The following is a 13,214-nucleotide window of genomic DNA, read 5'->3' as shown; positions in this document are numbered from 1 at the left end:
AAACAGACTGTGACTACTCTCAATAGAAAAGAAGAGGATAGATTGTAGGTCACCTCAATTTGGGTGGTGGGTGTATGACCACTCCTGACTTGTTTCAGGTAGACATGTATCTATCCCTATTTTCTGCTGAAGGTGGTCATATAGTTATCTCAAATTTTTTTTTTTTTTTTTAAAGTGTTTTATGTTTTGAATTTTTAAATTATTTATGTTTAATTAACTTATATAATAAGATAGTTACAAAATTTTAAAAAAAATATTTTACCAACTCTACTATGTAATAATTCTACAAGATGATAAGCACAACCTACTGGCAGAATGACTTAAAAAGGCAAATAGCCAATCAGGTACTTAAAAGAGCAATTAAAGTAAGACAATTTAATGACCAAACAACTTTGTAAGATTTGGATTATGTGTAATTGTGTAATCTGGGACCCATCGATCCCTTTTATGGGAGAGTGATTTCGTCCAACAAAACTTGCCCTTATTGGGTACTGCAAAGAGGTAGCATAAAAAAAAAGAAGCGAAAAAAGACAAAGAATTATGGCGTCCACATGGGCCACTTGTGATTTGATGAGGCCCATGAGGCAGCGTGCTACTGGCTGCTGACTCATCATGCAGTTGGATGAAAAGTTTCACACGGCTGCTTGCCTCATTTGCATACGGCAGCCTCCCACGTGTATTGGAGTTTGACTCCATCTCCATTTCTTTTTCTTCTGTATTTAAATAATTAGTTAAGAACTTAATTATACTTGTATTCTAATTAAGAAGGGAGGGTTTAGATGTCAGAGGCCAAAATAAATTAGATCAAAATTAATTTTGCCTTACCATTAGACTTGAACCTTGTCCATCTCCATTTTCAATTCGAACTCCAATATTTAAAAATTGGCAATTTACTTCCTTAATATTTTAAAAAATTTCAATTAAGACCCTCTGTTAATAATTTTCGTCTAATTTGACGAAAAAAAGGAAGCATTGAGGGTAATTACATAATTTCATAAATTTTCGTCCAATTTAACGGAAATTAGTAACGGAATGTCTGAATTAAAAGTTTTTAAAATATTAGGGGGTACATTGCCAATTTTTAAACATTAGGGTTCAAATTGAAAACTTCCTGAAACTCCAAAAGATAAAGTGAATTTAACCCATGATTCAATCAATTGACAACATGAAAAAAATAAAATAAAATAAAATAAAATAAAATAAAAGGCTATGTCCTTCTAAGGACAGAGGCTTTTGGTATTCTCTTTGGTCAAGAATTGGTCCTAAACAATTGCTTGCCCATGTGCTTACAAAACACTCAATACCGTCCATTTTAAATGATTTTACCCATTTAATTATATACCTATATTCCAATATAAAAGGGGTGGTTTAGAGGGGGGAAATCAGATTGAAATTAACTTTTTCTGCACACCATCCATTTAAGAAATCTGAGAGCACAAATTCTTTAGTCCCCTTCTGAACCCAAAGTTATTCCCTCTATCCATTGGATCAATACAAAGGGTTGGTAAGTTAGAACAGATGCCACAGCCACATTGCCAAGTTGGGTTGCTTGTAATTAGAGATGCCATCTTTTTCATTCTTCTTTTGTTTTTTTATTTTTTAAAACAAAAACATTAACAAATAACTCAAAACTCACAAAACTACTTTTACATTTATGTCACTTCAGAACACGTCAAACAAAAAACAAATAACGCTCTCTAAAAAGTATTAACAAATGGAACCATAGTTTGACCAACATTATAATGCTTTCCTATACATAACTCACATGGTAACAATGATTTAGTTGAAAAAAAAAGTATATTGAAACATCTGTCATTAAATAATCAATGATCTTGTTTGTTGGATCCAAATCTGCCCTGAAACAAATGCTAAGACAAATTCAATTGAGTAGTTGAGAGGTGGCAATCCGGGGCGGAACTATGTGCTAGGTTCATCCCCCAAAATTTTATAATTCTTTATAAAATATACATATTTTAAGAATTGTCCCAACAAAAATAGTATATTTGTCCCCCCAAATTAACATATTATGCGTTATTCCGTTTGTTTTTTTTTTCTTAGCCATCTTCCTCACGTCTCATTTTTCTTGCATTTATTTGTGTTTTTTTGGTGCAAAAATGTAAAATATGATGAAAATATCTGTTTTTTATTTATTTTTTGAATGATTATTATGCAGTCATTTGAGTTTACAGTAATTATTTTTGGTACTGTTTTTCTTGAACTCTATAGATCGTATTTAATTTATTTTACTAATTGTTTAAACTATTATGTATTTGTGATGCTATGAGATTAAATTTAAGACGTATATGTTTTTATTTTATATAAACACTCACAAACATACATAGAGAGAAACTATATGTATTTATGTGCTTTTGTATTTATATAAGTCAACATTCTCAACTTATAAAAAATAAAAAAATAAATAAAATAAATAAAAAATTCGTCCCCCTACTCCAAAAATCCTGGTTCCACCCCTGGTGGCAATCTGACAAGTTTGTGGTTGGTGATAGAACTATAATCATGGAAACTCCTGATCTCCCAAGCTTCCATAGGGTTAGAAATTATGCAGGCACAATATGGGCATCAGCCTTAAGCAAGAGACCAAGCCATGGTGGTCCTGCAAGCCTTGATGCTGGCTCTGCACTGCACACAAAGTTGGAGAAGATAGATTTTGATTGCATTTGCATGAAGAACCCATAAACAAAACAAGTTTCATCTGCCCTTCTTCTTGGCTTCACTGTACATTACAACCCCAACCACTGTAAGCCCATAGCCTGCCATCCCAATAACCGAGATTGGGTTTTTGAATATCAAAATTGAGACAACCACAGCAACGGCTCCTTTTGCATTCCCCAAAACCTGCAAAGTTGAAGACTCTCCCAATCTCAAACTAGGAAAAAATAAGGAAAAATTGCCGGTAATGAATTTTGGGGAAAAAAAAAAGAAGCCAACAGTGATCACATGTGAGTCACGTGATCGTGATCACTGTTCTGTCAGTCAAAATGGCTTTAACTGATGGAATAGTCGAATTACAAAAATTTGGAAGTTTGAGGGTGCATTGCAAAAATTGAAACATTTGAGATAGAATTAAAAATTGTCCCAAACTTTGAGAGGGTAAAGTGTAATTTTCCCAAAAAAACATATTGACTGAAAATCTGTACATGTATGAATGATTTTAGTAAACCACAAAGGATGTGGAAATGAGGGACAAAGATTCCTAGTAATTTTATTGTCTGGATTGCTATCAATTCATATAGCAAATGTCAGAGAGTTTCTTGGACAATTTGGTCCCATGCTCGGACAAATAGGCCTCATAAGGAATTTTTCACATTTACTGTTCGGATTGCTAGCAATTTAGATCCGAAAAAGATATTGAAATGTGGGGTATACCTGGAGGGTCAAAGCACTAGTGTGTTTGGTGACCAAGAAATTGGTCAAGTTCACAAAATATGCTAGCGACGAATTGAAGAGCAAATACCAGACTATTTTGATATCTTTTTTGGCAAGGGCTACTGTGATATCAACCACATTTTTCTCCATCAACAGAGCTGCTGGAAGTAAGAAAACCACAGCTATTGGTGCCATGTACAGCAGCAGGTTCATAGAGTTAAGCTTTTCTCTGCAAAAAAAAAAAAAAATTAACATTGTAGTTATAATTATCTCAGTCTAGTTCTTAAGCCCTAATTTCTTTAGTTTCATACAATAATGCAATTGCAAGAAAGAGAGATCCATAGATACCCATCTGAGGACAGCAAGATATCCTGAAGCACCGACTTTAATGCCCTTGCAGCTGTAGCAGAAACACACATGATAAACCCAAAAAGATGGAAACTTGGTTCACCCTGCAACCAAATAATTATAGGATAAATTATAATTGGTGAAATACTTGGGAGAAACCTTTTTTGCTTAATTATTTTACCAATTACCCAAGATTAACTGGTGCTTTTACTCCTAATATTACAAAGAAGAAAAAAGGAAGATCTATTTACCCCACTTGCAATGATGACCCCTGCAACAACAGGCAGGAGAGTCAAGTAAGTAACCCAAGCCTCCTTCTTGCTTGTCATGACGTAGGCCAAGACGGCGGTGAAGAAGGGCGTGGTGGCCCCGATGGCCTGGTTAAACGACACCGGAAGGTACCTCAACGACACGTTCCCGCAGACGACGGAGAAGCAGAACACGACGCTGAGGCCGGCGATTTTGAGGAACTGTGCGCCGGACTTGATGGTCTGCATGGGCACCACCTTCATGCAAACAATGGCAACGTAGCTGAGCAGCGAGCAGGCGGTCATGTGGCAGAGGGTGAGAAAAACCGGGTACTTGAACCCGTAGTTGCTGAGCAAGTACTTGTTGAGAAGCAGGACACCGATGTTGGAGCCGTACCACGCGGCCACCATCCCAACCGTCGACCATGGGATCTGGTTCTTCATGATGGGGCGTTTTCGAATTCTAAGGCGAAGATGGTGAAGAATAAATGGAGAAACCTTGAAGGTCAAGGAAGCTCTGGACATGCCAGTTGCGTGGCGAGTGGGGGCCCGCATTTGACACGTCGAGTACTTGTCGTGGGCCCGCATGTACACATCGGACTCTTGCTGATTATTCATTCGTATCGGTACTATTATGTGTACCACGTGATATGTCCTCTATAATTTCTTAAATTTTAAAAGTATTATTTTTAAAGGAAAATGATAGAGTCTCAACTAATTTGTCCAACTTAGGCTTAGTTTTAGCCTTATTTTTTATTTTTAAAAAAAATTAAATAGCAAATGAAAAAAAATGTGTAAAGGAATAATATCTTTTTTTAAAAAAATTGCATTGTTATGAAGAAAAATATCATTTTTTTATTTTTTAAAAAATACCAAATAAAAGAATGACAAAAAATAGATATTATTCCTTTACACATTTTTTTCATTTGCTATTTAGTTTTTTTAAAAAAAATAAAAAAATAAAAAATAAGGCTAAAATGACTTAAGTTGGACAAAAGAGTTGAGTACCCATCATCCTCCTTTCTAAATTAAATGATAAGGATTTGTTAAATTAACTATTTAAAGAAAAAGATAATGATTAGCCATTTCAAAAATCACTTTCCGGGATCATGAATAAGACGGTTGCTGTCAATTATTTAGTTGTCAAGTATTTTTCAATTTAAGATGGTTGTATTGACTAGCTGCGCACCATTTCCACGCCCCCAAATTGACGTTTCTTCAGCAACGACATGTAGCTTTGTATTTATAGAAATCTCGCCTCCCCTGTCATTACCTTGCCATGGTGAAGGTTAACGTTGACAGTATTTTTAAAGCCAACCTCATGGTCTCAAGGAGTTTCCCAAAACATATATTCTCAGGCACCCTTTGCTAAAACACCGCTTATCCCAACACATATTTTCAAATGAATTCATACTTTGTTTCCTTCATTTATCCTACGTTTTAATTAAAGTAATCTACTTGTTGTCCAGTTCTATATGTGAGGTTTTAATTAAAATAATCTACTTGTTGACCGGTCCTACATGAGAGAGAGAGAGCAATAGAAACAGAGACGGAGCTATGCACAGACTGGGGCGGGTCATGGCCACCCCCAGTTTTACAATTTATTTATTTATTTATTAATTTTACTTTTAAAATTTGCATTTGAGACAAAAGCTTTTAGTTTGGTTCTGGCCCAACCCCCAAAAAAAAAAGTTAGTCCACAATTTTATGTTTGGCTTAAACCCATAAAAAACAGTCCAAAATTTTTAAGAATACATTGTGTCCCTCAAACAAGAAAATCCATATAACCATAATGCCCCAAACCTATGAATTAAAATGCCCTATGTCTTTTCCCAAAATCCATAATGTTTTCTAGAGTGCAATGTGCATATGAGGAGAATGTGATTTTTCGTAGAGCTAAGGGTAAGGTTTGCTTATTGGATACTGATTTTATTTTTTATATGTTGATTTAATATTTAATATTAATATATTTATCATTTATTCTTTGGCCTCCTATTTTAATATATTTCTCATTCATACTTTGTCTATTGTCGATAAAAATTCCTAGTCCCGTCCCTTAGTAGAGATATATGATTATATAATTCTCATGGTGGAATATATTGACAACTTTAACAATGAGTTCAATGTATATTGCCACCTCTCTATGCCACTACAAAGGCGCTAGATGATCCTGTGAAATGGCTAATAGACCCAAAAAGTGATTTTGAAGCACCAAAATGGCTTATCCGGTACACACCTGAAGCTGCAGATTCAGGAATCCTCCATTCCATGGTTGCATAGCTGTAAGGACTAAGCTTTTCTGGCCTTGACCACTTGAACCGCAGGCAGAAATCATCATCATCATAAGCTGGTGCCCATGTCTTTTGGTCCTGCAGAATCTCAACCGCTGCAAATGTGGCCTCAGTCAAAAGGTCATTCCTTGGGCAAGCGGACCAGAAGGTAACTGTGACCATTTCACGCCTTTTGAAGGTGGAATTTGGAGGGACATCAGTTTTGACATCCCCAAAATTCACGCCAGGAGGGGTGGCGTCTACTACAACTGGTGGAAGTAAGCTGATTTGCTTCCCAAGGAGATCTGGGGGCTGGGTGCCTGGTTCAACTGCTTTGCCACTGATAAGAGCTGCAGCTAATTTTTTGAACTCTTGAATGTAGGCATCAAGTGTGTGTGGACCATACAGTGTGGAGGCTCCCTGACAATCAAAAAATACCAATCAGAAGAGGATTTATGCAATGCCGGGGATTCTGTGAGAGAATAAGACAATTTCTGCATGTTTCCGTTCACGACGAACTTCAAAAAGATCTATCTTTGTATGAGTAATGCTCAAATTGTGATTTTAAAAGCCACCTCATTTTGGAGTGACTTTTAGTAACTATATAGCTGAACAGATGAAGATAATTGGAAGCAGCATGTGCTATGCCAGATTGTTGTCAACAAGATTATGGAAATAGAGAAATAGGTGGCACAAACCTCGTATCTTTGCACCTGGTACTCCTCAAAGGTGGTCACATACTGCGAATATGTATTGGTCAGCCCTGCGATGACAACATGGACATTTTTGTCAAATTCTCCATTACTTCCAGAAGTAAGTACCAACTTAACAGCATCACGGAGGCGCCTGCCGGCCATGGTTGTGAATTCTGCAAGAAATAATATGACCTGAGAGTCTGAGACCTTACCAATCTATGTGCACAGTACACCCTATCATCTAATATGGGCACCATTTTCATCTCCAAGTACCATTCTCTTACCAACGTGAATAATGTTCAAGTAGTATTCTAATGGAAGATACAGCAGGGTTATTTTACCTCCTGGAACGCTGAGAATCACAAGTTGCCCTATCCGCAAAATTTGAACTGGAAGTATTGAGGGCTGCATAAATAGTTAAATCCACAATGTCAGAAACACCATTGACCCATACATGAAGAAATTTGAAGCACTGGTCAATTGATCCAGAGACACAAATTGATGACAATTCTTAAACAATCATCAGAAAGCATCACCAAACTCTAACAATTGCACCATTAATAGCATATAATAACCTATAAGTAGGCCAAACATCACAAAAAATATTTCCAAGTCCAGAAAATCAATTCAGTTAGAATGTTGCAAAGATTCTCCAAAATGTGCTCTAAAAAGGAAAGCTAAAGGGTATGCTTATAAACAAGTTCCATTACTCAGCATGATTGGTGTATGAGATTTCCAGACAGTCCCAATGACATTAGTCCTGCAAATGCAGTTCTGCACCCGAGGCACGGCTATCCATGTCGAGCACCTCATCGACCATAGTGCTTGTCCAGAAAGTCAATGAACTTATATATGCTTATTCAATGTTTATATTAAGTGAAAACTAAATTAGAAACTCACTGCCCAGTCATATGGTTCCTTAATTTCACCAGTATCAAGCAGAATAGGCTTCGGATGCTGACATTTGATCTGTTCCTGAGTCGGTGTCTTTATCAAGTCCCTCACTACCCTCCAGAACACATTCCCCTGTAGAAGCACCCAGGGAAAGACTCAACTCACAGTAAAAGTGTTTCACCATAAAAGGGCATTGTTTAAAGATGGGTCAAATATGCACCAGCAATTTCATACCTGATCATCTCCCTGCTTGAAATCAAATGCTCCAGGACCATCAGTGGTCCCTGCAGCAAAAGAAAAGCCCAAGGCAGCTGGGCATGTTTTCACCACCTCATGACCCCCTCTCGCTTCAGGAAGTGAAACCTCAAGGTTGGAGAAATCTAGATATGTGTGTCGGTAATCAACTTTCCCTTTCAGGGGTTCAGTTGCTCCGCCAAACAATTCCACAGCTTTTCTGAATTGCCTATCTCCAATTATACGAGTACTCTCAAATTCATCAGGGTAACTGCCAAATGACCATAAACAGCTTAAAAACAATACTACATATTTGAACATTACACTTGAAGTAATTTCAGGATTTTGAGAGTTTGTACCCTGGTCCTCGACCATAGCATAATTCATTTTTACCATTGCAGGTACTGTGATCGAAATCACAACTCAATCCAGTGTCTATGCAATATGCACCAAGAACATTCGGGCTTACATCACCACAATTTGATTGACAGAATGCAGATACAAACTGAGGCCTATCAGCTTGCCCGGAAGCATTCCTGACCCGTCTAGCAAGACTTGAAAACCTAGTTGCAGGCCGTCCTTGAGAAAACTGAAAGTGGGCGGCAAGTCTCAGAAATTGATTTCCTGTTTCATACATTGTATACAATGAAGTTCGAAGCATTTTTCTGTTTCCTAAGGTAAGAAAGGTATTCTACAAGATCTCATGATGTGCACCTGGCCTACCCATGAACCAGTTTAGTCAATTTACTAATTCAATTCCTTGAGAGAAGTGTGTAATCTAAAAACAATCCTTATGAGCTTGTGCTTGTTAATGGAGCCCAAGTTACCAAAATCTTAGTAGAAGTTGGTATATGCCTAATTTCTCAACATATAGTTCCTCTGATCATATTTGGTAAATGAACAGAGTCGATGCAAACAGATCTTTTGAGAGAGTATTTATTGGTCCGTGTTGATAGTTCTTCCATCAGCATTGGTTTCAGTTGCAAATCAGAAATTAAGATTCACTGGGCTGTTATCAAGTTAAAAACCAGTGTACCATATGCAATGTGGTACACTGGTTTGAAGACTAAATTCGAACCTATAATAATCATGTTCAGCAGGTTTGGCACATTAGATTATGGTTAAGATAATATAAATGGAACTGATTTCAAGTGGGGATTCCCTGAGTTTAGTCAATTTACTAATTCAATTCCTTGAGAGATGTGTGTAATCTAAAAAACAATCCTTATGAGCTTGTGCTTGTTAATGGAGCCCAAGTTACCAAAATCTTAGTAGAAGTTGGTATATGCCTAATTTCTCAACATATAGTTCCTCTGATCATATTTGGTAAATGAACAGAGTCGATGCAAACAGATCTTTTGAGAGAGTATTTATTGGTCCGTGTTGATAGTTCTTCCATCAGCATTGGTTTCAGTTGCAAATCAGAAATTAAGATTCACTGGGCTGTTATCAAGTTAAAAACCAGTGTACCATATGCAATGTGGTACACTGGTTTGAAGACTAAATTCGAACCTACAATAATCATGTTCAGCAGGTTTGGCACATTAGATTATGGTTAAGATAATATAAATGGAACTGATTTCAAGTGGGGATTCCCTGAGCTGAAAACATATATGAGGAAAGCATGTAATAGTTTAAAGACAATGTTACAAATTTGAACCAGACTTAAATACAATGCTGTATTTTCATGCACTGTTGTTTGACTACAGTTCACTTACGGTTTTTCTTTGGGTTAGGAACTATGGTTGAGACTCGTCGGGGGATTCCTTCAGTTCCAGACTTATTGAAATACTCATCAAAACCTTCCAGAAAACCCTTCTGTTCAAACCGGTCCTCCATAAACCGTGCTGCGGCTCCTTTGTTGTCGCCACTTATTAATGAGTTTGTACGACTCATTGAAGTTCCATGAGTAGCAAACCAGTTGAAGCTACCTACTGGTCCCCATTCATCATCCACAAATTTTAAGAGGGTCATTTCTTTGTCAACATCATACTTATAATTAGCCCGCTCTTCTGCAGGATTCTTGAGATAAGCACTAGGACTACGGTTCACCCCAGCATCTAAAAGCTCTCCTGAGGAACCATGACAAAAGTTGACACGAAGTCTCAGATTATTATAGAACATATCTTTAATAAGAAAAAACAGAAACCCACCAAGGTTCCACTTAACCTCATGAGAATATTAAGCCAGGGGAATGAGCAAAATGCATCATTATGTACCAAGCAACACCCATATTTCTTGTGGACAGGAAGTACCATAGATGCCCGAGCATAAATACCAGTATACATAAACATATATATGGAAAGTTCAACAATAAAGAAAAATACCAATTAAGCATCCCAGCTTATTAAAGTTAAAGCTTTAGGTATTGATTACCTCAATGCCAAAATTTCTCAAAAGGATTGGATTATTCGACAAACTTCCCAACTCAAAAAGAAAGTACTGCAGGATTCAGCATTTCTATCTGCCAAACGACTCTGCTTCATCAGTGATGTATGTTCCTCAATCCAAACCAAAATAAAAGGAGAGCATCTTCCCTCTCATTATTATCTTCCAGGTAATACGTATCAGCTTAGTGCATTTTTTATTTCTTTTACACATATGCAGTTTGTTGAAACATAAACCTTTGGTGGTAACCATATCATCTAAGATTAAGAAACATATATGGTTTTTCAAAGATGCAGCAAACAGAGTACAGAAATTTTGAGTGACCTTCCTTACCTTTATTCACAAAAATTGTCCCTGGTCGAAGACTTTCATGAGCTTGTACAATGCTCTTCTCAATGCCGTCAACAATTACATCAAATGACTGGCGTACAAATCCAAGAGATGTTACAATATATACAACATACTGGAGATAGCCTCCAGGACCAGCATGAGTATGGATACCACTAATGGCGACATTCTGCTCTGTGTAAAGGTCCCCATACCTAAACATAGGAAGATATGTGATTTCAGGAAGCAACACCAATGGCATCAATCCAGAAAGAGTAAAAGAATAATAATAAGATAAATTTGTGATGAGGAGGGTTCAAGTTCTAATGTCCTAGATAATGCAATATTCTTAGTAAATGCTAATTTCTTCCGTGGGTTGAAGAAATAGATTGCATTGTCAAGTATGCTAAAGGGGACTATCTTAGACATAAGAATATAAGTGACTATCTTTGCAACTATCTACTACTTTTGGCAAGAGAGAAATGAAAGGATATCCAGAAATAAAGCTCCGTACGTACAAAGAGTGGTTCAGAAATATACTGATGATCTTAAAATGAAGCTATCTAGGGTGGAAGAGGTAGCTGAAAATGAGAGAAAACATATTTGATTGTGGTGGAACATTATACAAGATAATGGAGGAAGACAACAGTATGAAGGTTGCTGTACAGATTGCAGATGGGAGCTTGACAGAAAGAGTAATTGTTTCATGTTTTAGATTTTTTTGATACATGTCCTCTGTTGCATAGATACTCTGTCTGTAGACAATAGATTTGAAAATAGAAAGGTCAGGTCTTGCTCTAATAGATTTGATCTTATGCACCCCTTGTAATCCCCTTTCCGTGCAACAGGATATCTCATATCTGGTTATACCTTCTTTTGGTAGGATTTGATCTGAAAATTTTTATTTTCAGAAAAAGAACATGTCCAAAATATGCTAAGTGGGAATTAGTAATATGTAAGCATTGATAAATTCTCAAAACAGATCATGTTATGTTTACTCTATTAATGTACAGATACTGCTGCACTGAAAGAAAAAAATGGAGACTGAAGTGTAATGAGAGTTATCTACCTTGCTTTTAGTCTCTCAAGTACTTTAATAGTAACAATTTGTGAGGCCATGCAGGCATCAAGATTTACGAATACTAAGCGGCTCCCCTGCGGTTCTGCCACAATAAATGAACGAGCTCGCAACCTGAAGTGAATGCCAGATGCAGTCTGTTCCAAATTTGCATAACCCATCATATTGACATCTGCAGCAGGCCCTGTTATGTCATAGCTTCCAAGACCAATCAAATAATGGGAAGCCGATGAAGTCCCTCCAATACTATGTAGTACGAACAATAAGAAAACCAGGAACCAAATTGTTGCAGATGTCCATTGCACACGGCCATAGAGAAAACTAAGCCTCCCCATAGCCCTCTTCTAAACAATATCCTTCACTCAATTCTTTCCATCCTTCAGCAAAGAAAAGATAAGCCATGAGAGGGTATTATTTTATTGATACAAACGGAATAATAACTTGTAACATCAAAGAATCGTAGCACACATGGAGCTTGATTAGAATAGCACTTTCAACAAATTACATCTCAAAACAACGTAAAAGCCCAGGCTTTCCAAACAAATGTTATAGTAATTGAGAACTTGCTACTTCAATATAAAATGGGTATGCATTATAATAATCATTCAACTTCTCAAATTGCTTTCCGTGCAACCACCCAAAAGCTCACAGCTACTTGGTTTGCATCCTCAAATCAAATAATAAAAATTTCCACAAACAAAAGAAAATCAGAGAACACGAGCTGAATTTATGCAGGTTGGAGTTACCTTAGCACAGAAACCCAACTCGGTGTCGGCATGGCGAGAAGAGCTTCGACGGATATAAGTACATGGAAGAAAGTGAGAAGAGGGAGAAAACTGGAGGGATAATAAAGTCACAAACCGCAAAGTTTGTGCACTGTGGGGTCAGCGAAAAGACAGCAATACGCTCAAACAGTAAAACAGTATCATTTTTTTTACGCTTCTTCAAAAAGCATCGCTTTTGGCGGAAGAAAATACGAACCCTGTTCTCTGGTTGCTTCGTTAAGCTCATAATTGCAATGGAAGGTGCTCCACTTTCGGAAACAGATCACAGTTCATAGGATCTGTCCATAATGGCCTGACCACTCTCAGGGGTTATGGGGGTGGTCCGGCCACCTCTAGCCAGCCATTGGGATGACTCTCAAGTCACCTTATCTAAAATGAGGTGGTTCGGTCATCCTCTATAATCAAGATTGGATGGTCAGTCACCCTTTATTATTTCATTATTTTTTTTAATTTAAAATATTATTTTTTTGTGTAGAATAGATGTCTTTTATTTATGACTCTAAAATTTTAAAAAATAAATCATAACCATAAACCAAATATTTTCATCCATGATGTGTTAG

The 13,214-nt window shown here is 36.9% G+C and overlaps 2 protein-coding genes across 2 annotated transcripts; both read right to left on the bottom strand.

Annotated features, from left to right (window-relative positions):
• Positions 1-2,454: 2,454 nt before the first annotated feature.
• On the bottom strand, positions 2,455-4,427 carry LOC132162618 (putative sugar phosphate/phosphate translocator At3g11320). Its single transcript, XM_059572894.2, has 4 exons — positions 3,987-4,427; positions 3,736-3,839; positions 3,388-3,616; positions 2,455-2,856 (listed from the first exon to the last, which is right to left on the bottom strand). The coding sequence occupies exons 1-4, from the start codon at positions 4,425-4,427 to the stop codon at positions 2,710-2,712; spliced, it is 921 nt and encodes a 306-aa protein (XP_059428877.2). The 3' UTR covers positions 2,455-2,709.
• Positions 4,428-6,041: 1,614 nt separating this feature from the next.
• LOC132162617 (Neutral/alkaline non-lysosomal ceramidase) lies at positions 6,042-13,009 on the bottom strand. Its single transcript, XM_059572893.2, has 10 exons — positions 12,616-13,009; positions 11,861-12,246; positions 10,798-11,006; positions 9,795-10,148; positions 8,436-8,700; positions 8,077-8,347; positions 7,849-7,974; positions 7,290-7,353; positions 6,952-7,121; positions 6,042-6,673 (listed from the first exon to the last, which is right to left on the bottom strand). The coding sequence occupies exons 2-10, from the start codon at positions 12,202-12,204 to the stop codon at positions 6,125-6,127; spliced, it is 2,352 nt and encodes a 783-aa protein (XP_059428876.2). The 5' UTR covers positions 12,205-12,246; positions 12,616-13,009; the 3' UTR covers positions 6,042-6,124.
• Between the last annotated feature and the right edge of the window lie 205 nt (positions 13,010-13,214).

The sequence above is a fragment of the Corylus avellana genome, chromosome 10 (assembly GCF_965113065.1).
Source record: "Corylus avellana chromosome 10, dhCorAvel1.hap1.2, whole genome shotgun sequence".
NCBI classification, from domain to species: Eukaryota; Viridiplantae; Streptophyta; class Magnoliopsida; order Fagales; family Betulaceae; genus Corylus; species Corylus avellana.
The sequence above is the reverse complement of the archived record's forward strand: the minus strand, read 5'-3'. Positions and strand labels throughout refer to the sequence as shown.